Source organism: Amphiura filiformis, chromosome 20, assembly GCF_039555335.1.
Source record: "Amphiura filiformis chromosome 20, Afil_fr2py, whole genome shotgun sequence".
In the NCBI taxonomy this organism is placed as follows: domain Eukaryota; kingdom Metazoa; phylum Echinodermata; class Ophiuroidea; order Amphilepidida; family Amphiuridae; genus Amphiura; species Amphiura filiformis.
The window spans coordinates 31,512,495-31,539,628 of NC_092647.1; the positions used below are offsets into that span (position 1 = coordinate 31,512,495).

Below are 27,134 nucleotides of genomic sequence, written 5' to 3' on the forward strand. Positions count from 1 at the left end.
CACGAGCACGTACGAAGGTCCAGTCTCTGTACCCGCAACTACGGATCGCAGACTTGATGTGCGAAACCTCCTCGTCTGACCACACTTTGGCCACTAGCGGGCTACAGGGACTTCCCATCGCGCATCAATCTTTTTGCTGGTAGCACTTTCCTTTACAAAGTATATATGTGGTGTTTAGACAAAATTCAATAATTTAATGACACCGTCCACATCTAGGTTTTCTGTTGTCCCTTTCTTCCAGCTGTTATCGCTTTCCAGTAATTCGCGAACCACAGTAAGGGCCTACTTTACCGGTATGGTGGTAAAAAGAGCTGACACGTCGAAATACACAATAGACTTTTCCGACTTCTGTAACGTCATCGAATGTGATGTCACCTGATCAGGTTGGTCTCTAGCCGTTTCAAAGAAATACATCAGAGCCAACAACATCGGCTGATGACGAGGAAGTTCCTCGAAAGTGCTCCCGGTAAGCGAAAATAAACAAGTAGTGTTGAAGTTTAATTTAATTTACTTTCATTTTATTACCACTACCTATGAATCTGCAATTCTATATACGTATAGACTGTTGGGTGATTTGGGCTGAACGGCCAGTGAAATGCTGTCTGTTGGCATCCCTCCATATCTAAAATGGTGTAACCATACAGCCAATTTGACTTAATTCCTATTATCACCATGTTATCGGGAAGCGATTCTGCTTTCCAATACTTTTTATTTTATCCAAAACAGTGTTGTCGTAGATTAAACACATCGCTTATATTTATGACGTTATGAATTTCGCTTCCCATAAAGATCGAACTATACTTTTTCTGAATCGTTACAGCAAAAGAAATACTTTTTATCAAGATCTGAGTAATGGAATTAATCCCTTAGGACACTTTGTGATTTTTTTCTGATCTAGAGATGTCAATTATAAATTGATTTCCAAAGGTGCACATAAAATAGGTATACTCAGTTCCTTTAAACTGACTTTCAGCACGACAAATGCAACTAATCTTGAATGTTCGATGCGTGACATACATCCTCATCAGAAGAAGTCCTAAGATATTGTGATGGACTTGCCCTTATGCTGAGCATTGGCGAATTTTGGTCGAATGAGGGCGTTATATAAGGTTGGCAAATCCCAGACGATGGTGGTCGACATCCATTTAATGTGGCAACAGCCAATAGCGTAAACAAAACAGACAATATGATGGCAACACTGCCTGGACGTTGCCCCGAGCCAAGGTGCGTTTTTAGCTCTATTGGCCCCGTTACAGAAAAAAAATGCACAAAATATATTTCCCAGTGCAATGTATATATTTTTACATGAAAATATATAATTTTGGATTCAAAATGAATGTGAAGAAAAAAAATTAAATTTGCCGGTACTGGGGATTGAACCCAGACCTCTTGCGTGGCAGGTACCAATACTAACCACTACACCACGTATACATAGTTTCAAAACGGGGAATATTTAGTATATATCATACCATATCGTGCGTTATTCATACAAAAAATTCAAAAAACAGTACTTACAATAAGGTTCATTGCCGAACCTCAACGGATTTAGACTGATAAAATATTGCTTTATGATATACATACACTTTGGAATTATTTGAGACATTTTCGTGTTTAAGTGTAAAACCAATGACGACGTCAAAATTCAGTCAATCTTGGCTGTAAGCATCATGTCATAACGGTATTTTCTAATTGCCAAAGAGGGCGCTTTTCACTTGCACAATTTCTTTAAAGACAGGCTGTATTTTAGTGCCTGCGTATTTATAGTATACTTTGATTTGTAGTAACGAGATGCCCGTTTTGAACAGTCTGACCGACTCTGACATCAGTGACGTGGATTATAATGATATAGAAGAAGTTACAATCACGGGGAGGAGAGGGGAGGGGTACTCGAATTACATTTTGACATTTTAACCCCTCTATAGGGACCCATGTTTGAGTTTTCAAGGTTGATTTGATGACTTTTTTACCAAATTTTCCCAAGTTTAGGATTGTTTTCTCAAATCGGAACCCATGTTTAGGGATTTCTTGCAAATAAAGCGACCCGTTAGAGGGGCACATCCCCGTATACATTTATATGCGGGAGTTACGATGGACGCACAGGCAGCAGTTTCCACATAATAAGTTTAGACTCGGTAATTTCTCCGTTAGGACAAATCCTCATGAACTGGGGTAAAACTACACGTAGTAATTTACACGCCCTAAAGTAATTGTACAGAATTAAAATAAATGTTATCTTTTTATCAATATACAATGTATTATTATAATTTGCAGTTCATTTTAAATACGCATGATAAATAATTCCTTGGTTTAAAACTTCACTTGTGGTAATTTGTAATTGACGGAAATATGTTGATATTTTGTCCCTGCTGTAAAAGTTTTGGCCGGTAACTTTTCACTCGGGCCTGTAACATTTTGTGGCAACAAAGACAAAGAAAAAATAAGTAAAAACGGTTTTTGGTACAAAAATTACGCAAAAGAATTTCTGCTAAGGAAATCGTTTGCAAAGTAGAGGCAACAAATGGTACCACATCACTAACCGCGTAATATTTGAGCTGTTAAGGGGGTATTACACCCCTGCCAAATTTTGTGACTTATTTTTGCATTTTTCTCAAAAATTATAGGGCATTGGTGAAAAGTAAGATATGTATATTATAGGGGCAAGGACTACAACTACTGCACTGGAAATTTTCTTTCAGCACAGACAACCGTTGTGGAGTTACAGTCAAAAATGAGGGAAAACCAATATTTGATCAATAAATCAATAACTACTTGCCTTGAGTTGCTGAATTTTCAGTGCAGTAGTTGTAGTCCTTGCCCTATAATATACATATCTTACATGTCACCAATGTGCTACAATTTTTGAGAAAAATGTATAAATAGGCACAAAATTGGCCAGGGGTGTAGTACCCCCTTAAAGCGATACCAATTGCCATGATTAGCATTTCCATCGTTTATACTAACCGCTGTCGTTTACTCACCTAGCGGGTCCCGCGCGGGAACCCGCTAGTTCATTATTATTTTATTCATTATTATTTTATTCATTATTATTTTATTCATTATTATTTTATTCATTATTATTTTATTCATTATTATTTTATTCATTATTATTTTATTCATTATTATTTTATTCATTATTATTTTATTCATTATTATTGTATTCATTATTATTGTATTCATTATTATTTTATTCAATTTACCAATCAAAGTATATTAGCAACATATTAAACCTAGTAGGTATGGCCAAAAATTTGAATCCAGATCAATTTTGTTTAAATATAAATGGGGTTTTTAAAACGTTTTATTTGAAATAAATACAATACAACAACATTTTATAAATAAGTTCAAGTGTCAAAGTGTTATTGTAAAATATTTTAGCAACTCTTAAATTAATAATATGTCGGAATGTTTTGCATCCAAGTTTTCACAACAGTTTTTGTAACGTTATTAAAACGTTTTTATACCCTTTGCATAACCCGACAAAAAGCTTTTTATTGAAAATAAATAGGACACTATCAGGACTATCTATCAGGAATGGCACGGAAAGGCTTTGCACCAAAAGACCCATAATATCGGCACCGTCTTTTAACTTATGTTGTAGGCCTAGTATTTGTCAAGTGAACTATTGTTTTGTTCATGCAACTGAAGCAATGGCGGATCCAGGAATTTTGGAAAGGGGTGACACACTCGACGTTTTGTCAGTGGCGGATTTAGGCCTAAGCTGTCAGCAAGTCAGCAGTTGCTGACATAAAATAAAATAAATGTAGATATTTATATAGCGCTTTATGCCGTAAACAGCCTCAAAGCGCTTTACATTTATTCCGCCGTCATTAGAATATGTCGGAACCACGTTTGCAGCCTACAAGTGGCGCAGGGTCCATCAGTACAACGACTGTGACTACCCCTAACAGCTTCCCATTGCACCTGGGTGGGGTGAGGCAAGCGAGGCAAAGCGCCTTGACCAAGGGCGCAACACGGTGGTGGGACGGGGAATCGAACCCACGCACGTCGAGCAAGCTCTCAGATTATGAGTCCAAGGCCGTAACCACTGAGCCACCGTGCCCTCTTACTATTTTGGACTACGGGGCCCACTGCCGTTTTTTTTTTTTTTGTGTGTGTGGGGGGGTATAACAGTTGTAAGCATGCGTGTGAATGCACTTCAGAAAAGCACCCTTAACAAGGACAACCATTGTGTCTTCAAAATGACCCTTAACAAGGATAATGGTTTGTTAACCATACCTTTAACAAGGACAAAGTTACAAGTGGATTAAATCCAACCCTTAGCAAGGATGCATGATCAACTTGATTTTGAAGAAAAAAGTAAAAGACATCAACTTTCAAGGTTTCTTATTTCCTTTATACTCTAATTGGATACTTCCTAACTGGATTTGGTAGGCTTAGGCCTACTCAGTTATCATTATTCAACATAATTATCGCCTGCATTATATTTTATTATGACGATTGTAGGAATGTAATTAGATTTAACTACCCTTAGCACGGACACATGATGTCAAAAAATGACACCCTTATTTGCTATAATCAATGATTTTGAGACCCTTAACACGGGCCCGTGCGGGCCTGTGTTGCAGTAGAAAAACCACCCATATTCCGCGTTTTTGTTCACACGCATGCTTACAACTTTTTATATGGTGGCCCCGGGGGTGTTTGTGGTTTTTTTTGGTTTTTCTTTGGGGGTGTCTTTTTCCTACAAGATTCTTTTAAAAGAACTTCTTATAGATAACTTCTTATAAATCGTAAGTGACTTTTACTCATTTTGGCCCAGATAGCCAAGGTCAAGGGCTCCCAGCGGTCAGAGTGTCAAAATAAAGGGCCGGTCCGAAGTTTTTCAGTAACTAAGGCGAGTCTGCACATTATCGCCACCCATTTTGCGGTGACCACGAATCAGAGCTAAAGAGTACAGGTATTGACTGCTTGTTTTAATTTTGACATATTATTTAGGATATACAGGGGTAAACATAACTATAACTGGTACCTTAATTCGCTGCCTTACTGTATTTAATAACTAATTAGTTGTATTAAATATTGCAACGGCAATGATAACGATCTGTCCAGATCTTTTTTACATATTGTGTCTTCCTAAATTTGAACAGCTATACACCAGGCACAAAAAGAAACTCGTCAGTTATATATGCATCCTTGCTGTTCAATAACTTGATCATTTTGGATTATTCTGAAATATACATTTTGTTAATTGGACGTTTCTTTCTCATTTGACACCCTGTTCGTGAACATTGAGCAAGTATTAACAAAGATATGCGCCTCCAAACTCTCAAACCCCAAAATGAAAACTTGCAATTCGTCGGCACTCGGTCGCAACACATAGTGGCGTACGTGCAGGACAAACGCAAAATACATTTCCGAGAAAAACGCGTTTGAAGGATATGCTACTAATAACATAGTCGGTACTCCTGCAATATTATCTCTCAGTGGACCGATTACATTTGAAATTGAAGTTAAATGATTAAACTATTAAACTGTAACTTAAATAGTTAAAAAGTAATAACTTTTACAGGATATATCTAGCTCTAAACTTATACGCCACTATGTGAAACGGAAGATTTGGGGGTTTCGGCGGATTTTTGAAGCGTAAGTCGCACGTACGCCACTATGTGAAACGGAAGATTTGTTGGTTTGAGCGGGTTTTGTAGCGTAAGTCGCACGTACGCCACTATGTGAAACGGAAGATTTGGGGTTTTCGGCTCGTTTCTGAAGCGTACGCCATATTATTGACGGATATGTGCCTAAATGTCATCAAATCCGATTTTCGCCGTTTCACATAATGGCGTATGTTGATCGTACGCCAGTTTGTGAAACGGAAGATATTGGATTCTCACGGGATTGTTGACATAAGTCAATTAATTAATTAACATTATTTATTAATTAAGTATAGTTGAGCTTTCTTATTTGGTATACTTGAAGAACTTGATATATAAAACCGTTGGGCAAAATTTCATAAAATTGACCAAAATCACCGTACGCCACTATGTGTTGCGACCGACGAATTTTAACGATTCAATTGTGCCTGTTACACTGTGTGCTTTATTGATTGGCCTGTGGTGCTGTGTGCAATACAACGATGCGTTCTCATTGAAAATCGTTGAAAATGTAACTTTTGATTTGGGGGTTTGAGGCTTTAGAGGCGCATATCTTGGTTAATTTTTGTTCGTTTTTCACGAACAGGGTGTCAAATGAGAAAGCAAAGTCCAATTAACAAAATGTATATTTCAGAATAATCCAAATTATCAAGTTATTGAACAGCAAGGATGAATATAACTGACGAGTTTCTTTTTGTGCCTGGTGTATTTAACCTGCAAGTGTAGGGCCTACATTAGTTCAAACAAGTCAATGGAATAAAAAATCGTTTATTTTGTCCACAACATTAAGAGTGTCTTGTTATATCATGTACACTTCTTCACGGAGACGAAGTTCGCCGTTAAAACTTCTTATCGCTTTGTCATATGCTACATGTAATGTGCCAAAACATGGGGGGATTTGATATTGTGTCCCCATCTAACACGTGAGGGATGTCCCCCCCCCATCCCCCGAGATTGCTGCCCCCGTCCCCGGTATTGATGCCCATGTTTGCATTTATGATCTCAGTATGTGGCCAAGGTCATTCGACATTTGAGGGAAGGTTATTTATTTTAAATTTGGTAAATTTGATTCACTATCAACAGCAGCCGTAGCGATAAATTTTATGATCGTCAACGATGTGCTCAAAATTCAGCAAGTTTATATTATAAAACACGCTCATATTGCCACGATTCAGATCTATACATTCACACCATTGCAAAACCCGTTATACACAGCTGGTCCGAAGGACGTTCTCTGCACGGAAAGCATAGTTCGCAATCAATATAAACTCAACAACACGGATCTTACTTTAGTTAACATTTATTGAACTATTTAGTTGATCAATATTGTATCACAGTTTTACTTTTTATTTCTACACGTAACAATAATTGTTTGAAATATCATTTTTTAATATTGTTTGATCGCTAGAGCATCATTAAACAACATCAATTTTGAACACGGAACCTTCGAAGTAGCGAAGTTAAAATGCCAACTTTTGAACGGTATTTTCTACACCATAGACAAGGCCCAAAAATATGAAACCTCGTCAATATCAGGAGGGTGAAAGTGCATAGGAACAATGCCGGAAACTACGTCACGCTATTGTTCGACCTAGGCTACATCATTTTTAACGCATGCGTGTTCGTCAATATAGCTTTAGTCTCCTCCACCTTCGGAACACGGTACGTGGCACACCGACATCGCCTGGCTAATAATTATTTGATGCAGCAGAGATATTAAAATAAATACACGGGATCGATACACGTGAATTGCTATGCACGATTTTGATATCAGACGAAAATCTTCGGATACCGGGTTGGAAAATGATGAATATCTCCCGTAAATGATTTTTTCTCAAGAAACCAGATGTGGTCTCATACACTTGAAAATACGTGTTGAACAGATATGATAGTCGTTAGTTTGCGCTTTGAGAGAGTAGCTTGCGTCTTGAGCTGAAAAAGTGACCAAAATTCAAGATTTTAAATAGCGCAGCGTAGAACCTCGTGGAGGTAGCCTCAGGCCAGACTATATGTGGCTATCACGAACATACAGGATCGACGAGTGTCAGACCGACTGACACAAACTGGCTGTGTAGGAGACTATCGTAGAGACAGTCTATAAGCATATGACAATGGCGAATGTATGCTCGCTGACCGTACAGAGGTCAGTCACAGGCTAATGTCATTAGCCTTAGTCGGATGTCCTTCAGCCCACTATACTATTAAACAGGTGGGAATACAATGGCCATTCGCTACTTGCACGGTTCCGCCATTATGCACTATGTGCGGGGAGAGCCTCGAACTGGCAGAATTATGTAACCTTACACAGAACGTTATGACTAGTTCAATTCCCATTCATGTATGCTGCCAGTTCGAGGCTCTCCCGCACATAGTGCATAATGGCGGAACCGTGCAAGTAGCGAATTCGTGGCTGTGGATTCAACCTACCATGGCATTTTCTGCCATGAAGATATCGGGCCGATGACACTGTGCGTGGTGTGTCTGGAATCACACTGACGGCGGAAGAGAATACTAGCTGGTCAGACAGTTTAATTTTATCAAGCATATAATACCTGAACAATCACCGTCATTTGATCGATTTACTACAGAATATATTGTATATTCAAAATATAATTTTAATATTGTAAACCTGTTAACTTATATTTGTATACTAAAGTATAAGGACACGTGAATAAAATCATGTCGAAGACAAAATGGCCGCTAATCCGCCTATTGTCTAGACCTAGGATACATATTCCGAATGAGGGCAGCAGTCTAGGATGCTTATCCCTTCGTGTAGATCCCTGTCAATGTGTTGATAAATATGTGAATGTACTCACAGAAGAGTTAGAGGACATGTAAATACTCTGGTGTATTTTTAAACGAGATTGCTCCTATGACATTTTCAAGGCGTTTCAGTCTGGACAACGGCTTTGTTATTTATCATTGCTACACACGCTTTAGAGATGCAGTCAAATGAGCAAAACTTTATCAATTATTATAAGTGTGGAGGGGGTTATTTTACCATTTTAAAGAGCGTTTATCACTAATTTGAGAAAATTTAAAATTAAAAAATATGTTGAGGTATCATTTATCATTATCCAGTGTTATTTTTTCTGAAAATGTTATATGTTACAAAAATATGACGAAAACATTTAATTTTAGCCACAAATTAAATATTTTTCTCAGGATTTTTGGGCAGCAGCTTCTTTAACCCTAAGTCTATCCATAGCAAATCTAAGTTTCCAACAACAACCCTCCAAAAACCCAATACTTTCGAAAAACCTGACATTCGCCGCTATAGCTAATGCTGCCCCATAGACGTCGGTACAAAACGTAACAATGACTGTCAAATTGGAAAGATTTTGCCTCATATTTTGTTCTATGAAATCGTTTTTGTTCTTTTTAAACACCCTGTTTCTTGCAAAACATTTAATTAGGTTTTGTTCAAATTTGAAAACCTGCACGATATTGAAAATGAAAGCATGCATGTAAGATGATGCTCGGTATTTGTAAATATCTTTTTTCGTTAATGTTGATATAAATGTTGCATAAAGATTTACTACATAAAGAATTCCAGCTGGCTTAAAAATTCACACACACATTAATGTTTTCGGAATGTTTCCAAGAAATTGTAATGTAAAGTTAAAATCTTGTAAAACTTCAACATTAATGTTGTGTGGTATCAAAAATCACACGTAAAGCTGTAAACACTTGATTATTGTCATTCTTGTAAAGTATATTTGCACCCCGGATTTGCACAACCTAAAGAAGTAAAGTTGGAGAGCTTCCAATAATTGCAGAAATCAAAGTTTTCTCGGACAAACTGTTATTCATCTTCAGTGAAAGCATGAATGACATCGGATTTAAATAGGTAATGTAGACTAAAGTTAATGAGATACACAAGCTTTAGGAAGCGGTGAGCGAGTATGAAAAAAGCGCCTGTTTATCAAACTTGGAATGAACTGCATTGATGCACGCATTATGCAATCGTTCATTTCTCCGGAACCAGTCAACCGAATCAAATTAAAGTTTTTGATTCTGATGTCTATTTCTCGACTTACGTTAAATTTTATTCACTCGATAATATTTTTCTGGGACACCCTGTATTCAACTAACATTTGATTCAGTCTGTTTTTGTAAAACAAAGCTTAATTTTTACAGACTTCAAACAAAGGTCTCCAGTTTCCTATTTTGCCCAAATGACCACTAACCAACTTTTAATTTTCCCCGACTGAATATTTTCCTGACTGAAATAAGTAGGGGTGTGGTTTAACCCCGTCCCACCCTTTTGCGTATGCCATTGAGCAGACTCTATGTAGATAGTGAATTTATGTCATTGTTTAGAAGTCAGGCTTATTGTGAATTTTATGATACGTTCATTGATTGTCTACAGAATCACAGCTGATGGAAATAATTCATTCTAGTCTGAAACAGTTTTGGATAGTGTACTATGTATGTTTTGTTATACCATAGTATCGTTAACCATACACAAGAACAGCACCATCATACGCTAGTCAAAATAGAATTAAAAACCAATCCGTACTTTGCCCGTCAATTAATCAACTGAGCAGATTTTCGCAGCTCTCTGTCTTTACGAATGCATTCATTCCTTTGGCAATCTACCCATCTCAAAATGTTTGGGGGAAAACGATTTGCAAAAAATGTGCTGATCATCATAGCAGTTATTGCCATATTAAGCACGTGCACATTTTACATCGAGCTAATTCTTACGGCCACTACATGCGACGTATCACAAGTCGGCGTCAAAACCCAGCACACGATTTCAGATCCGCTGCGAAAGACTACAAAAAGTCTTCAAAAGGTGAATGAAGTTCTTTTCTCTCCGCATTTAGATACAGTTATACCACTACCGCTGTGTCAAAAAGACACATTGTTTTTGGTGTCAGTTATTGCTTCCTCACCAGAATCATTTGAATCCAGAATGGCTGTTCGGAAATCTCTAATCGCAGAAGAGAGATTTTCCAAGGCTGTAACATCGAATATTTGTTTGGTGTTTGTTCTCGGACTACCTACTACGGAAGGCACAAATTCCAGAAAGATTCGAGACATGGTGATACAGGAGAGTCAAATATATGGAGATGTAGTTCAAGGACAATTTCTAGACACTAATGTGAATTCAACTTTAAAATTCCTGATGGGTGTAACGTGGTTACACTTTAAAGGCTCCCGTGCAAAGTTTATTTTTTTACGGCGATGACAAACTTTTTGTATCATACGAACGACTCATTGTGCTGCTACATGAGGTGAAACACGAAAATGCTGAAATGTTGCAAGGGAACCTCGTCACCGTATTCTCCAAAATTTCATACAGCCCATTCTGCTCGGTAGAAGCTGGACTTGTGCTTACAAGGAAAGCAACTGAAAGAATATTTCAAGCTTCCTGGAATATGACTTTAATTCCTTCCCCAGCTATCTTCATTGGTGTTATCGCACAGCGTTACAATTGGACAACAATACATCGAGATGGTTTTATGGACGACGAACTTAAAGGTGACTTTTGTAGTTCACCATATGTTATCAGCTTTCGACCCAGAACAATTTTTAAAAATGCTTCGGCAGTTCAAGCCTGCGCCACACATCATCCAAGTATGCAAAAACCACTCTTAAATGAAAAATACTTTCAGCAAATCACGAATTTGGTGCACGACCATCCAGACGCCTGTTACAGCAGTGTTTGGCGAGCCTGAGGATCTCTACTTTATAGCACTCATACATTCAGGTACACGAAACTTTAATAGGCGAATTGCTATTCGAAAAACTTGGGGATCACAAAAAGTAATTATGGGTAAAAAAGTCAAGGTTTTGTTTGTATTAGGACTAACAAAAGACACGAAAGAACAGCAGGAGATAGATAATGAGGATGCCCAATACAATGACATAATTCAGTATAGCTTTAGCGACTCATTCAGAAATTTAACATCAAAATTAATCACAGGCTGGAAGTGGGTTGCCGAGAACTGCAGACATGCAAAATATTACTATAAGGGCGACGATGACGTCTTTCTTCTCTTCTACAAGGTGATGAAACTAATAAATGTTTTGAATTCTAAGGATAAAATGATCCAGAAGTCGTGCCTGGGATCAATACAACATGGGTCACCAATATTAAGATATAAAAAGTCACGGTATTATGTGTCTGAAAAAGATTTAAAGGGAATAATGTATCCTCCCTATCCGTCAGGAGGAAGTTATGTCCTAACGACAGACATAATACCAGATTTATACCAACAAGCATTGAACACTACTCTTATATCTGTCGATGATGCATACCAAGGTATCGTTGGGGGTAAACTCGGCATGACAATGCTACATAATAAAGGTTTTAAACTTGGAAAATGGGGTAAACAAGATACGTGTTCTCTGCGAAATGGGGAGGTTTTGACATTGCATGGATTTCGAGACAAGGATTTTGTATTTAAGATGTGGGCAATGTATATAAATGACACTGCATCATGTGGGGAATAGATTTCATTATGAAATAAGTGTTGAAGTGTTGAAGAGTGGGTCCAATTTGTTTGTGAGCAATAATTGTTTCGATTTCAAGATTGATTCATTAAAATGTTTTTAAATAACAAAGTTTAAATGCCGTTAATTTGGAGTGAGTTTAAGCCATTAAACAGGAAGCTGGTTTAAGAAAATTAACTCAAGTGTTGATGAAATGGACCACATTTCTTTTCTTCTCTTTATTAACACGAGATACTTCACTGATCAGACCTGGGAGAGAAGTTTGAAGTACGCATAGACGTATATAGTACGTATATGAAGGTAAAATAAATTAAACTTCAATATTACTTGTTTATTTTTGTATTATTTTTTGTTGTTGTTTTTGTTTTTTGGAAATGGCCCAAAAAATAACCAAAATCTGTAAATAATTTGCAATTTGAGAAAATACAAAAAAGTCTCCGAAATTCGGGTCGACATTCATTTGTACAGGAAATTTGTTTTACCAAACTGTTCAAAATTTGGGTCGGTCGGGCCCGTAGAACAGGGTTTTCCTTTTTTGTCGCCTTACCGGGAGCGCTTTCGAGGAACTTCCTCGTCATCCGCCGATGTTGTTGGCTCTGATGTATTTCTTGGAAACGACTAGAACCAACCTGATCAGGCGACATCACATTCGATGACGTCACCGAAGTCGGAAAAGTCTATTGTGTTTTTCGACGTGTCAGCTCATTTTTCCTCCATACCGGTAAACGAGGCCCTTACTGTGGTTCGCGAATTACCGATAACATTTTCCAAGAAATACATCAGAGCCAACAACATCGGCTGATGGCGAGGAAGTTCCTCGAAAGCGCTCCCGGTAAGCGAAAATAAACAAGTAGTGTTTCATTCAAAAAATCCCTTAAGAAACATATTATTGCTCAATACAACTCTAGTGACACCATCAACAAGGACGTTTCTTTAATCTAGATCATTTTTATTATTATCTTCTGATGTGCTGCCCCACCCCACTTGCACCCTAATTTTTCTATTATACAACCCCGTTCATAATTTCATTTTTACTTATAATCAATAAAATTATACTCATGGGTACCTATAGATTGTCTATTTTCAAAATGTATCTTATGCTAATAAGATTTGTTATAAAGCATAATCCATGGTATATTTATTTAGTGATTGTATAACACCTTTGTTCTCTTTGTATATTGTATGTTATTAGTCTTTTGTAAACAACGGGGTGCCACCTGACTCACGCTATGCGTTCTAGGCTGGCATCCCCGTCTCTTCCATATGATATTCTTTTGAAATCATATCATAAATATTTCTTTATTATTACTATCAATAATACTATCAATAATACAATTATTATTATTCATTATTATTATTATTATTGTGAATATGTATGTTGGAGATGAAAACAAATAAATCTGAATCTGAATCTGAAAAAATTTAATTTAATTTACTTTCATTTTATTACCACTGCGTATGAATAATGCAATTCTATATACGTATAGACTGTTGGGTGATTTGGGCTGAACGGCCAGTGAACTGCTGTCTGTTGGCATCCCTCCAAATCTAAAATGGTGTAACCATACATCTAATTTGACTTAATTCCTATTATCACCATGTTATCGGTAAACGATTCAACTTTCCAATACGTTTTATTTTATCCAAAACAGTGTTGTCGTAGATTAAACACATCGCTTACATTTATGACGTTATGAATTTCGCTTCCCATAAAGATCGAACTATACTTTTACAAAATCGTTACAACAAGAGAAATACTTTTTATCAAGATCTTAGCAATGTTATATGGAATTAATTCCTTAGGACACTTTGTGATTTTTTTCTGATCTAGAGATGTCAATTAGAAATTGATTTCCGAAGGTGCACGACACTCCTTCCCACTGAACTCCTACCAACCAGAACCAGAGAACCAAAGAATGAACAATAATTGACCTAGAGAATCGATTCCCGCGGAACGCTAATATTAAATTCTGTAGATCTACTTTCACAAATAATTTTTGGAATATTTAAACATTTCTTTGGGACGTGGGTGCATAGCATTCCGTGGTTCGGAGAGTGTCACGTAAAATGGTGGTCCCATGTACCAGAAGAGCAATATCTGGACATGTAAAAGTTGCAGGCCTTTTCGTAAAGAGCAGGGGATCAGCCCGGGCCTGTTATCTGTCACACTCGGCATTGAGGTCAACTTGCGCTGCCCTTTGGGGCTTGGCAACATTCAACCCGTGGCGCGCTTTGAGGAATCTCAGTAATCAGAAAGCGTGGATAAATGCCGTTTTATTATTATTATTATTATTAATGGTAATTTTAACGAAAATAGGGGCCCAAATCTAAGAATTTTCAGGAAATAAGGACCCATATCTAAGGATTTGAGCTTGAAAATAGTAAAAGCACCATCATTTTCACACATATATATAGCACGGAAAATTTAAAAGGGAGGCTCTTGTCGAAGGATTTTTTCTTCAAAATATTTCTTAGGAATTTTCGTGGAAAAGCTACCCATTGGATTGGCACTATATGAGTACCCCCGGGGAGTTGTCCGGGGGATTTATGTTCAACATATTAAACTGAAATCTTGCATGGATGACTTTCTGTTTATTCGACATTGGGTGATACTAAAACGGAAAAGATAGGCTACTTATAGTCTGTCTCGTCTCAAATGGAGAGAACGCCATGATGTTGAATTTCTTAGTGACAAAGCAAAATCACGCGCGCGAATCTAACTCGAGGAGATATGCGTAGAATGGAGATTTGACCGTAACCTGGCGACACAACCGCATACTAAACGTACGGATTCGAATCTGCCACTACAAGATCCAACATGGTCGTAGTACTCTCAATTTGAGACGAGACACACTATAAATGGTTTATAACATACGTACAGTTTTTTAGTTTTAGGGGACTGTAAAATATGCACTGACTTGAAGATACACATATGCAAATATGCAGTATTGGTTGATATAAGAATCTAATATACACTGATAGTTACGGAGGAAGTGTAATTTTGCACATTACAAAAGTTATTTCAAAATTTGAGCTAGGATATATGTCAGATACAAATGATTCTTGAAGTACATCAATAACGAAAGTCAAACGCAGAACCAAAAGAGAAGAGCAGAACCATTACCATGGTTACGGATACAAAGGCAACACGTGCGCCAATTGCTAGCAAACAATCGCTTTGAAAAATATTATTGTGTACAACATAAAAGCTCACAAAGCCAACACCCGGATAAAGATGCGTTCAACATCTGCTGTTTTTGCTTTTTACCTTTTGTCAGGGCGTACTGTAAAACGACATGGCAATAAAATAATGGTATACAAGTTACACAAAAATGCCAGGGCTTTCTGTAAAATTGCGCAAAAAAATCCAGGCAAATAGTGTACTATTTATGCATAAATAAAAAAAAACACCTCATGAAGTACAGTTATCCGGATTTCTACTTTTTGTATAATTATAATACCCAGTGGTATACTAAAATACCACGTAAAAGACTTCTAAGCCTGAAGTGCTTTAATAATATAACTTTTTATATTAAAACCGGGGAGACCCGGTCTTATTCAGAGTTCACCGATCGAGTAATTGAATACATGAATACAAAACCCACCCAAGTCCATGGGAAGTGATTTTGAGAGAAAAACTCGTGTATCATTTTAATTCCTTAAGTTAGATTTACCTGGTCAATATGGTAAGTTTTACGTGGAAATGAGTGGATTAAGGGATGAGTCTATAGGAATAACGACCAAACAAAGAAATTCTTGTTTAAGCCGTAATATTGTAGTCTTTCAACCCTTTCACAACTTCAGCTGTGTAACTTACAAAAATTCCCGCTAAAAAGTGGTTCTTTTAATTTTAGAAAATACATTAATAATCGCATTGGACTTTTCGTACTGATCGTACTATAAGTGACCACCAGCCTATAATGTTCTAATCATACTATAGACTGGGATTACATGTGACGTCATTGCCAGGCAATTGGTCTCTATTGTTCCTTGTCCGGAAATATGCCCACGCAGTCAGGGACCGTGCTTTTAAAACTCCCGCCAGATCACAATAAGGCCATTGAACTGCGTAGTAGCCATACGTACTCATTGAAGTATAACGGTAGCACGTTCCCTTACCGACTCATTATTAATGTGTGGAAAAGGGTCAGGGACGGCATTCTGATCATTCTAATCCTTTCTTTTGAGGTCAATAGATAAAAGAAAGGCCTTGAACACAGGTGCCGAGTTGTAAATAATATTTAATCATCAAAGCTGATGGCATAAGAAATTTCGAGGAGGCAGCGCTTATTATTTCTTGTAAACACAATCTAATGTGGTACTCACTACATGTAGAAGGCCGGGCGGGTCTGCAAATTAGTGCATGAAGCTAGTAAAGATATAGCTTTATGTTCAGTTTAATCAATTAAAATACTATGGCTGGATATCAAAAAAAAATCGCGAGGCATTAAGTATTAATTTTTTTTTTTTTTTGACAAAATCCAGTCCCTTCTCAATTGATTAGGCTCCGAGATTAGACTTTCCTTTCCAAAAATAAATTATATGGCCTAGAGGACATAATATAGGCCTAATCTAAACCCATATTCGGTATCCAGTATCCATATTCGGTATCCAGAAACCTTCACAGTCTGAGCGGCGCTTGCACTCGCATCGCATTAAACTAGACAAAGTTCGCTAAACTGAGGCCTGCTTCAATTGCCAACCTTTATCGAGGGGCGAGTTTGAGGTTTCATAGTCATCTATTACCTATACCATTTTTCACCCCGATGTGGCAGTGATGTCAACGCGTTGTGAAGTCAGGTACCGCGTGAGAAAACTCAAAAATAGCGCAAACAGCGCGAGCGTACACAAAAGAAACTTCTCGCGTAAGATAAGCGATGTCGCCAGGTCTGTACGCTGTACCGGCGTCAGCTGAATTCGAGTACGCTTAGAGGGCACAGGCATAGAAAATTCCAATCTGTGTATTAATAATCTAAGGTTTCAACCAATGACAAGTCTTGATTGTGTCCGTTTGTCTGCAATGCGCGTGCGCCACGCCGCTCATTGCAACCGGCATGGTAGTATGAAACCAGCACAGAGGAGTAAGATATCTTACTCCTCTGTGGAAACCAGCTTTATACTGACGTGACCCCGGATGTGACGTCACTTTCACATCAGGGTGAAATGTAGTCTCGGTACCAGCCGGTTTGTGCTCCTCCGTCACCGTTAGTGACGGAGGAGCACAAACCGGCTGGTACCAATACTAGGTGAAATGGTATGGAACAACGCAAACCAGCCAAATTTGTCATAAGTTTGAATAGCCATTAGAACAACCGTGAATATAGTGTCAGAAAGTCTTACACATCTTAGTATAACCTTGTCGTTAGTGTGATACTGAATGCAGCGCCATATTTGGAATATATTCGTACACGGTGTGGGCAAATAGTTGCTCAAATGTAGGCTAAGTAGGCCTAAATCATGAAAATCGCTTAATCGGAATAATACTAACCAGTAACGGACACTGAGACAGCACTACGTTTGAAGTTTGAGGTAAGTAAAGCTTTTCCTTGTTATAAAAAACAAGGAAAAGGCAGTCATTTTTATCACAACGCGATATTTAAAAAAAGTACATTTTGAGAGGGCCTACGCTGGTTCATTTGATTCTAGTGTAAAATCTGTTCATCACATGTAGTCCGATTTGGTATCTATGGTCTCATCAAAGTCTTGAGAACTCTTTTGGATGTTATGTTGGTTAACAAAAACGATACCGTTAAAAATAGCGGTATTTATGCAAGCGACGTATCTATTGTGTAAAATGCATTGAAAATTGTCGGCTAAAGAGGGCATAAATTAAAATCGCGAAGAGTAATAGCAACAATAACTATCTACATTCCAAGCGGAAACGCTTTTCAAAAACATACCACCTTTTTCGGGCAATCGCTGAAACCGAAATATGAAATTCCAGGCCATCTGTAAAAAAGTGCGTGAGCAGAAATGACCATGAATCTGGGTCACCGAAACAAGTGTTTATATTGGTGTCAGGCCTATCATAGTGATACAACAATTAGCCCCCAATAATGGCTTTCATTTGAACCGTTATTTGTTAAACTGCGATTTTTACTTTTTGAGAAATCAATGAATGTATCAAAAAACTTTTCGAAAGTCGATTTATATTGACACAACCCGTTAAACTGTATAAAGTATAACGATTAGCATTTCAGTGACTTTGTCGGGTTCGTTTTAAATGTTGGACTTGGGTGGTTTTTTGAATCATATACAAAGACAACAACGTTGGAATGAGATTACCACTAGTAAGATAATACAAAATAAAGCACACAGGTATGTATAATGTTGATAAGCATTCTGCCATGTAATATAAACCACACACGTTCCTTTATTAAACCCTTTTTTTTTTTTTTAAAAGTCACTCTCCAGCAATGAATATGTTACAAGTGGACTTTTATACATACTGGATTTCAATCAATGTGTTACAAGACTCATATTACGGAATTGTGTGGTTCCTTTATACATACTATTTCTCACATGCTCAATAGACACATATGATGAATTTGACTGGTTCTTTCATACATATAACAAGCCTATGCATAGCAACAATTTCCCATGCTTAACTCAATTTGGCCAACGTATGGACTTGGGTGGGTTTTGTATTAATATATTCAATAGCTAACATGTCCCGTGGATGTCAGCTTATGTGTACATACGTCGAGTGCGATGTTCCGTGTAGTATTACATGTAATACGATTGGCGAGCGTAGTACACGCATTGTAGGCGCCGGAATGAAATCACCATTATCTTCGTAATGCCTCGTTTGTTTGGCTCGAAATTAAAAGGGGATAATGTGATCAGTGAAAACAAATATTTTTAAATATGTGTGATTTGCATAAAGAATAGATTCATATTTAAAAATATGAATCTAGTCTTTATGCAAATCACACATAATTGCCTTAACTCGCAACGTGCAGAAAGAACTCCTTCAGCTTTGAAATTGAAAATGCTATTTTTCTTAACCCTATTTACCGAACAAACAACAAACAATCTCAATGCACCAATCAAATGCAACCACAAGTATACCACGTGATTCAAATGCGTCATGTAAACACACATTTTGGGGATGGAAAGCGTGGCCTTCCAACGCACACCCTCTTGGCGCACTATCGCCGGTCACGTGTAATATATAATTTCAGAAAATAAAGTTGGACCAGTGAACATGCGCGCAAAACACGCAAAATTTTGCAATGTTACCATAATCTGGAGGTAGATTAGAACTGATGACCTTTCGTGAAATTGCCCTCTGATATAATGACCCCCCGACCAAAATGAGATCCTGTCTTTTCAGTCTTCAGTTTTCATAAACTTTAAAAGGTTTATTAAAATAAATACTCTGCATTCTAAAACAGAACCATTGTGACGCGATGAATCGTATATATGTATGATGTACCAAGTACACTTAAGCAACTATTTTAAACTGTTGCAATTTGGTAGTTCACAGCATCTTGCAAAACGTGCATTGATCATTTCATAGCGAGTGTGTAGAAGCATTCAAATATCACATATATACTTTCATAGGTCCTGTGGTTCATGAGTTATGTTTAAAGGGGCTGAAATAACAACATTTTTGTAAAAACATACATAACTCATTAATAACAATAAATCAAGCAAGTTTTGCAAAACACCAAAGTGTTATTTTTCAATAATTTATTTATCGTATTCACCCATCTTCCTATAGCGAGTGATGAGTTCTTTTAAAGATCATTATTGTCTTTCTTGCTGCTCTTCAAAAATAAGCCATTTCAATCCAAACGATATCCGGTTTAAAGACTAACTTTGACTTTTTGGATACCAACTGAAATATTTGTGTAGAGCACGTTTAGTGTGATTGTTGGCTGCCTGTACTCTAGATTATTCAAACCGCCAATATGGAGTCGTTGTTTGAAAGTCGCTAACAGGTGTTTCCTATAACGAAAAAAAGTAAGTAAGTAAGTAAGTAAGTAAGTAAGGAAGGAAGGAAGGGATGAAACTAGCAATAAAAGTCAAATTTTAATATTTGGCCAATTTTTTGGAAATAAGGGCCAAACACATGCGTTTTAGGGTGTTTTTCGTATGCTGTGACAATCAAGCCCAAAAACTTCTACTAAGACTAATTTCAGTTTATGCATTCTATTTTTTGGAAAAAAGACATGTTTCATTATTAGAACAAAATGTCGGCTTATGCTTAAGATTGAATGTTCAGACTTGTTCCGAGTCTGTGATTTATGTGACTTGATTGTCAGAAAACATGCCGAAAATTCATAATTTTTTGCTCTTTTTTCAAGAAATAGGTTAAAAAGTGAACTTTTTCTTTTATCTGCAGTTAGGTTTAAATGAATGATTAGGATTGAGCTATGTTTCATTTGGCAGAACTTGATAATATTTTTAATCCCAAAAAATTAGTGCTGTATTTTTCTGGAATGGGGAGTAGATACCCTTTTGACACGTTGTTTGCATGGCTTAGAGAAGAAGTGGACACCTTTACCCACCATGCATAGAATTACGCTTCATTTCGGTGCCCCCGTCAATAAAAACTTCTTTGTGAAGCCTGAAATGTTTCTTATGAGCTTATTTTGGGTGCACATTCTATCCGATACAGCTTACTTTAAATCTCTGTTGCCATTGTATAGAAAATAAGAAGTCCCTTTATCGCTTTGTGTAAAACTAAGCTACTTACTGAGGCAGTAATAACTTACCGTTCTGGTATCTTTGGAGCACTATTATGATGATGTTCAATACAATTATAGTATCCCGTTGGGCCGTTAACACGTGTAATTTGTAATTTAGTTTCTTTAACGCGCATACGAATCTCGTCGTCTTCACCGCCCCAGCCCCAGTAAACATTAGGAAAACCATTAATCAGGAATACTTGACTCGTTGTGAATCCAAATATACCACCAAAAAAATCTTCGTACAAAATTCTAAAACATAAAAATACAAAACACAATGATAATAGTAAATTGGTAAAAATATTTTTTCAATTTACATTAACTCTGTGATGTACCCAAATTCTCTAGGATATACAGGGGTGAACATAACTGGGACCTTAATTCTTTTGCTTACTGTATTATTGAAATATTTCAAGGGTGAGAACCAGAAAGTCTTAACTCTTAATGACCTGCTCCCATAAAATGAGCATATAATGCTCTATAGAAAATACAGTCATGAAACATGAAAATACTCAACAGAGAACGAATTTTAATCTAGAGGAAATGTTGATTTTGAAAGACCAAAACGGCGACCAAAGAGGCAAGGAGCCATCCTTACATGATTGGTATGGTGTTAAGGGTAGACTAGGTATTGTTGGTCGAAGCAGCCCAAAGAAAATCGATTTTCATCATCTACATCAATATATTATTGACAAATTCAATACATTATTGAAACATTATTGCAAAACGTACTTGATTTATTGTTTTTAATGAGTTATGTACGTTTGACAAAAGTGTTGTTGTTTCAGCCCTTTTTACTCAAGAATCACAAGACCTACAAAAATATATCTGTGATATTTGAATTCTTTTACATGCTCGCTATAAAATGACAAATGCAATTTTTGCCATAGCTTACTAGCGTTCGCTAGATGCTGTGAACTACCATATCGCAACAGTTTAAAATAGTTGCTAACCTTAAAGGGTATCAATCAGGATTTTTAATCTGGAATATCTGAGAAAGTTATTTTGTCAATGCTCATTTGTTTGAGAGCAGGCCATTGTGAGTTTTAATAAACTTTCTTGTTCAGCCTCACTATAAAAGATAATTATTAACCCTTAGGAAAGAAAAAAGCAAGGTACACCAACTTGATGTCGGGGGGGGGCAAAAACAGCAAATGTAGGCATAAGAAGTAGGCAAAGTTCGATAGTACAAACACAGCAAGGATCAATGAAATGCAAAAGTTCACTAGAACGAGTGCAATATAAACAGACACACTTAACCAAACAACCAGAGTAGGCACAAAAACAGGCAAAGTTCGATGGCCAAAAATTGATAATTCCAGAGCCCACAAAAGTGTCAGGAAAACAGTTTTAAAGTACACTGGAAGTGTTTAAAATCACTGCAGTTAAACAAAACCAAACAGACAAAAAAATAATATATATAAAATCAAACAGCGAAAACTACATGCTGTAGTTTAAAAACAAATTCAAGTCAAAAATTGAAGGCAAGTTCAAATAGAACTCGGTTGTAAACACGACAACAAGCTCAGAGCAAAATATAAAGTTGTGTGTTTACTCTCTGAAGGCAAGTTCACTTGCCTTCATAGGTAGTGAACTTGCCTTGGTACTGGCAATTTTTGGCCATCGAACTTTGCCTACTTCTTATGCCTACATTTGCTGTTTTTGTCCCCCTGCATACTGTCTAGTCTGCATTTTTTACTTGTTTCCCCACATCAGGTTGGTGTACCTTGCTTCTTTCTTTCCTGTTTTTCATATTCAAGGTATCCTCTCGTATCATTTATTGATCCTTGATGTGTTTTGTGTCCTTGTCCATTGGATTCACCATTACCCACTTTTTCCTACTCTCTGAAGGCAAGTTCACTTGCCTTCATAGGTAGTGAACTTGCCTTGGTACTGGCAATTTTTGGCCATCGAACTTTGCCTACTTCTTATGCCTACATTTGCTGTTTTTGTCCCCCTGCATACTGTCTAGTCTGCATTTTTTACTTGTTTCCCCACATCAGGTTGGTGTACCTTGCTTTTTTCTTTCCTGTTTTTCATATTCAAGGTATCCTCTCGTATCATTTATTGATCCTTGATGTGTTTTGTGTCCTTGTCCATTGGATTCACCATTACCCACTTTTTTATTAACCCTTACGTATAATTCCAGCGATCTGCTCCACTCAAGAAATGTCTTGGCATACCACTGCAGCCATAATAGTTATAATCACTAAGAGGAACATGATCCACGTCATGGACAATGAAACAATCCCAATTAGAGAAATTCAGCGCCTCCAGAAAACCTACGTTCATTAGCATAGCCTTGTTGAAATTGAGATCGTTTGCCTGTGAAAGAGCATAATAAATGTGCCAAATTTGGGTTATTATATGCACAGTTTTATTTAATAATGCAGTTCAACAATTTAATTTATTTTGTGTTTTTATACTGGGATCTCAAATTAATAATTGCTGCTTTTGGTCTGATTAGATCGGTCACGATCACGTGTTATTAAAATTGTAATGGGTTTATAATTTCAAAATAGTTACAAAACATAATAATCCCGGGATTTGTTGTTTATTTAATGCATTAGCATAAGGCTTTGGAGGTGGTGTGATAGTTTCTTCTGCGAAGAAACTCCAAGCTATTGTTTTGAGTGAGATTTTATTTTTAATAGATCAGTAAATTTACAAATGTTTGTAATATAGGACACACAAAATAGTTGACTAAGACCAAAGCACATTTAATGAAAAATAACTAAGTACTAACCTGTTCGGAAACATAAAAGCCAAACTCGAGCTTTTGACGTTGCAACATGAATGTCAGCTCTCGGATAATAATTGGTAGATGAACACAACAGCCACCTGTGGAACAATCATGCGATAAAAAATGGAATTAAAGGGTATACTTTGAAACAAACATTTTCAATGTGGAATTGAAGTTGAAGTTCATGTTACTCTCCCCATCTCTTTATTTATTCTTCTTTCCCGTGTTCTTTCTACACCTTTGCTCTTATTATGCCGAATACAAAATAATCTAAAACTCTAAAATAAAATCTATCAAAATTATTTTTATCGACAAAATTCCTCTATGATGTGTTGAGGTAGACAATTGTCCGCCCAAAGGTAGACAAATGTCCATCTTTGCATAAAGTTCCATTTTGAAGATTCAGAAGGACATTTTCCGGAAAAAGTTAGTTCAAAAGATTTTATTTTAGTGTTTTAGATTTTATCATTGTTTTGTTTTGTTTGCCTCTTACTCTGACAATTTTGCAATCATCGTGTGTTTTATCATACAATTTCCTGTCCATTGAGGTTTAAAAAAAATTATGAGCCCGCTAAGTTCCCGGACTCGGGGGTAATGAACCACCTTACCCCTCCTTGTTGGTGGTACTGCCACCACATCCTACCTTCCATCTCGGCACACAGTCCTTTGGTGTCCAAATTCCTCCAGGTGTATACACATAGTCGTTTACCAACATCCGACTGGATGACAAGTAATCCCTGTAATACTTGTTTCCGCATTGGTCTTTACTTGTAGCATTGTTACACGACACAAAAGACGTGCTCGCAGAGAAAAGAGTTTGGTTGATGCGATTGTTAGTCTTTTCTACCAGTCGTTTAACATGCTTGAGTCTGTCTCCAAATAACATTTCTTCAATTTGATGTAAAGAGACCTCGCTTAAATTTACTTTTTTTTCGTGAACTAAAAAAAGAAGCAGAAAAATATCGTTTATATTTATGAATTTATGACTATTCTCACAACAAAAATGTTCACTTACGTGAGCTTTCGGCTTGCGGTCGCTAAGCCTTTTTCAAACTGATGTTATTGATCTTGATGAGTGTCACATGACGAGTTGTTATAATAATATCGTTTGAAGGATTTATTTGTTCCAAAAATATCACCACTATGTTGATATTCATGCCAAGGGAGAAGCCGTCATCAACGTTTTGCTGAGATCCATAGGCCTATCCTCTATGGAAGACACGACCTTAATCTCATATACAGGGGGTGTAAATTTCTTTTGGGGTCACTAATTTATTTGAAATTCACACCACCCGTGCGAATGATAAAGGTCATGTCTCTTATTAATGAAGGTATGGATTTCAACTGTAATAGCCCAATTTTGAAATGTGGCTCAGAGACAACAAGATATATCTAGATATTCAGCAGCATTTTATTATTCTTGTTCTTGTCTTTGTTGCTGTTTTTCGGTGTTTTGTTTCAAGCTGGTATGACAATGGTATCTTGATCAGTTTTTAAAAATCAACGTAATAAAAGACCCACCTAGACCTGGAATGTCGTTTTCTGGACACACAGACAAAGTGTTAAGCCACACAGCTTTGGGTCGAATATCTGTAGAAACAAACACAGGAAAGAAACCCTGTTCAGTTTACTTTTACCTGTGCAGAACTTTTGTGTTATCAATATTATACTAGGATCGCTAAAGAAGGCTTAAACGTAATGAATGTAAGTACAAAGAATTATACAGGTATTATACAGATGATTTCGTTGATACAAATATGACACTAGGAGATAAGAATTTAAATTTAAAAGATTGATCTTAATCCTCGAATTATGAAAACGTGCTAATAATTGTCCAAAGCATATAGAAGTATATACATATTTATAGAATAGAAAACACTTGACGACTCCATCTGTGACGTCCAAATTTGATAAATATGCTCAGTTAAGGAGAAAATTCAAAGCAAGTCCAATAACAGATAATAAGAAACTCATCCTTGTCTAGCTGTTCGAAACTCTGGTACTGGTATAACAGCTTCTAGAGTCTGCCCCATAACTGATAATAAGAAACTCACATTTGTCTTTTCGAAAATCTAGTACTTGTATTACAGCTTCTACAGCTCCCATAACTTATAATAACAAACTCGCCATTTCTGTTCGAAACTCTGGTACTGGTATTACTGCATCTAGAGTATGTCCCATAACTGATAATAAGAAACTCGTCTTTGTCTGTTCGAAACTCTGGTACTGATAATAAGAAACTCACCTTTTTCTGTTTGAAACTCTGGTACTGATAATAACAAACTCACCTTTGTCTTTACGAAACCTTGGTACTACTGCATCTAGAGTCGTCTCCAAAAGAGCATCATTCACGTTATGAAGAATTTTAGTAGATTTTTGCAGCAGAGCTGAAATTTCCTGCTGGGTTTTTGCACCTGTATGTTTCTTGATTATTGTCTTGAGGTATATCCCGACACCTCCTAATAATCCGGCAAATACTATAATTACAAGAAGCTTTATAAATAATTTTATTTGTCGAACCATTTTTAACCAAGTATAAAATGCCGACGTAATAAAAATATAGAGAGATATCTATTCAGATGATTCATATACGCTAACAGTACAAATTTATATTATTTTCAGTAGAATATCAGTGTTCAATAAACTATGGTCAGTCGAAATCTAACTTGAATAAACATTTTGTTTTCTGCCATGAGAGAGGTGCCATATGTTGGTGCTAATTTGTGTGTAGTTATTGTTTCTTTTATACAACTGTACAAATACTAAAAGTATACAAAAACTACAGGATGTCCGTACAAACCCGCAAATTATTTTTGTAGAGTCCAGATTTAATTAAGAACACATATGGAAACATCCCAATTTCGAACTCATTAACCAATCAATCAATCAATAATTAATCAGTTAATTAATTAAACCGCCACAAACAATCAATCAATCAATCAATCAATCAATCACTCAATCAATCATTTGCTCAATCAATCATTTGATCAATCAATCATTTGATCAATCAATCATTTGATCAATCAATCATTTAATCAACCCGCCACAGCAATCAACCAACCAATATATCAATTAGTCGTTAAAGAAACCAATCAATTATTATAACCAATCATTAATGTTATTATTCAATCAGTGAAAGCAATCAACTAGTGATTAAACAGGTCGATCAAGTAGGTTCCCGAACCACCTGCTCCACCACTACCGAAACCGTCAACACATCTACCAACCGAAACCCACTTGACACCATCTCTCAACATTTCAATTTTTGACCTCCATTTATTCCCACCCTTTCCTGAATATGGTGATAGTAGTGCCTGGGCAAAATACCGTGGCAGCATTATAAATGACGGGTATTGTATGAAATTTAAATGATCAACTTTTGATTGTCCAATTAAGATTTAGATGGGGTTGACCAAAATTTGACAATTTTCCCAAATTATTTCCATGGATGACACATATTTGTATTAGTATATTTTTTCATTACGTTTGGGTTTTGGAAAGAACCTTCTGTTAAATCATGCATGACTCAATTACAAATCTCTACATCCCTTTCTTCTTGGCTATTGATATTTTGAATAGTGTTTATCTTTCCCTAATATATAGCACCCTGATCGA

At 36.7% G+C, this 27,134-nt stretch overlaps 1 protein-coding gene across 1 annotated transcript; it reads right to left on the reverse strand.

Moving 5' to 3' along the window:
• Positions 1–19,817: 19,817 nt before the first annotated feature.
• On the reverse strand, positions 19,818–26,042 carry LOC140142275 (beta-1,4-galactosyltransferase 6-like). Its single transcript, XM_072164243.1, has 7 exons — positions 25,808–26,042; positions 25,041–25,109; positions 24,147–24,458; positions 23,523–23,617; positions 22,914–23,101; positions 20,804–21,028; positions 19,818–20,033 (listed from the first exon to the last, which is right to left on the reverse strand). Exons 1-7 carry the CDS (start codon positions 26,040–26,042, stop codon positions 19,892–19,894), a joined length of 1,266 nt encoding a protein of 421 aa, XP_072020344.1. The 3' UTR covers positions 19,818–19,891.
• Positions 26,043–27,134: the final 1,092 nt, after the last annotated feature.

Bases quoted from the DNA above. Each gene is read 5' to 3' on its own strand.
- LOC140142275 (XM_072164243.1), bottom strand. From the start codon at position 26,042: ATGGTTCGACAAATAAAATTATTTATAAAGCTTCTTGTAATTATAGTA. The intron at 23,102-23,522 runs GTTAGTACTTAG...GCTCTTTCACAG, and splicing joins GCTTTTATGTTTCCGAACAG to GCAAACGATCTCAATTTCAA. The intron at 20,034-20,803 runs GTAAGTTATTAC...TTTTCGTTATAG, and splicing joins GCTCCAAAGATACCAGAACG to GAAACACCTGTTAGCGACTT.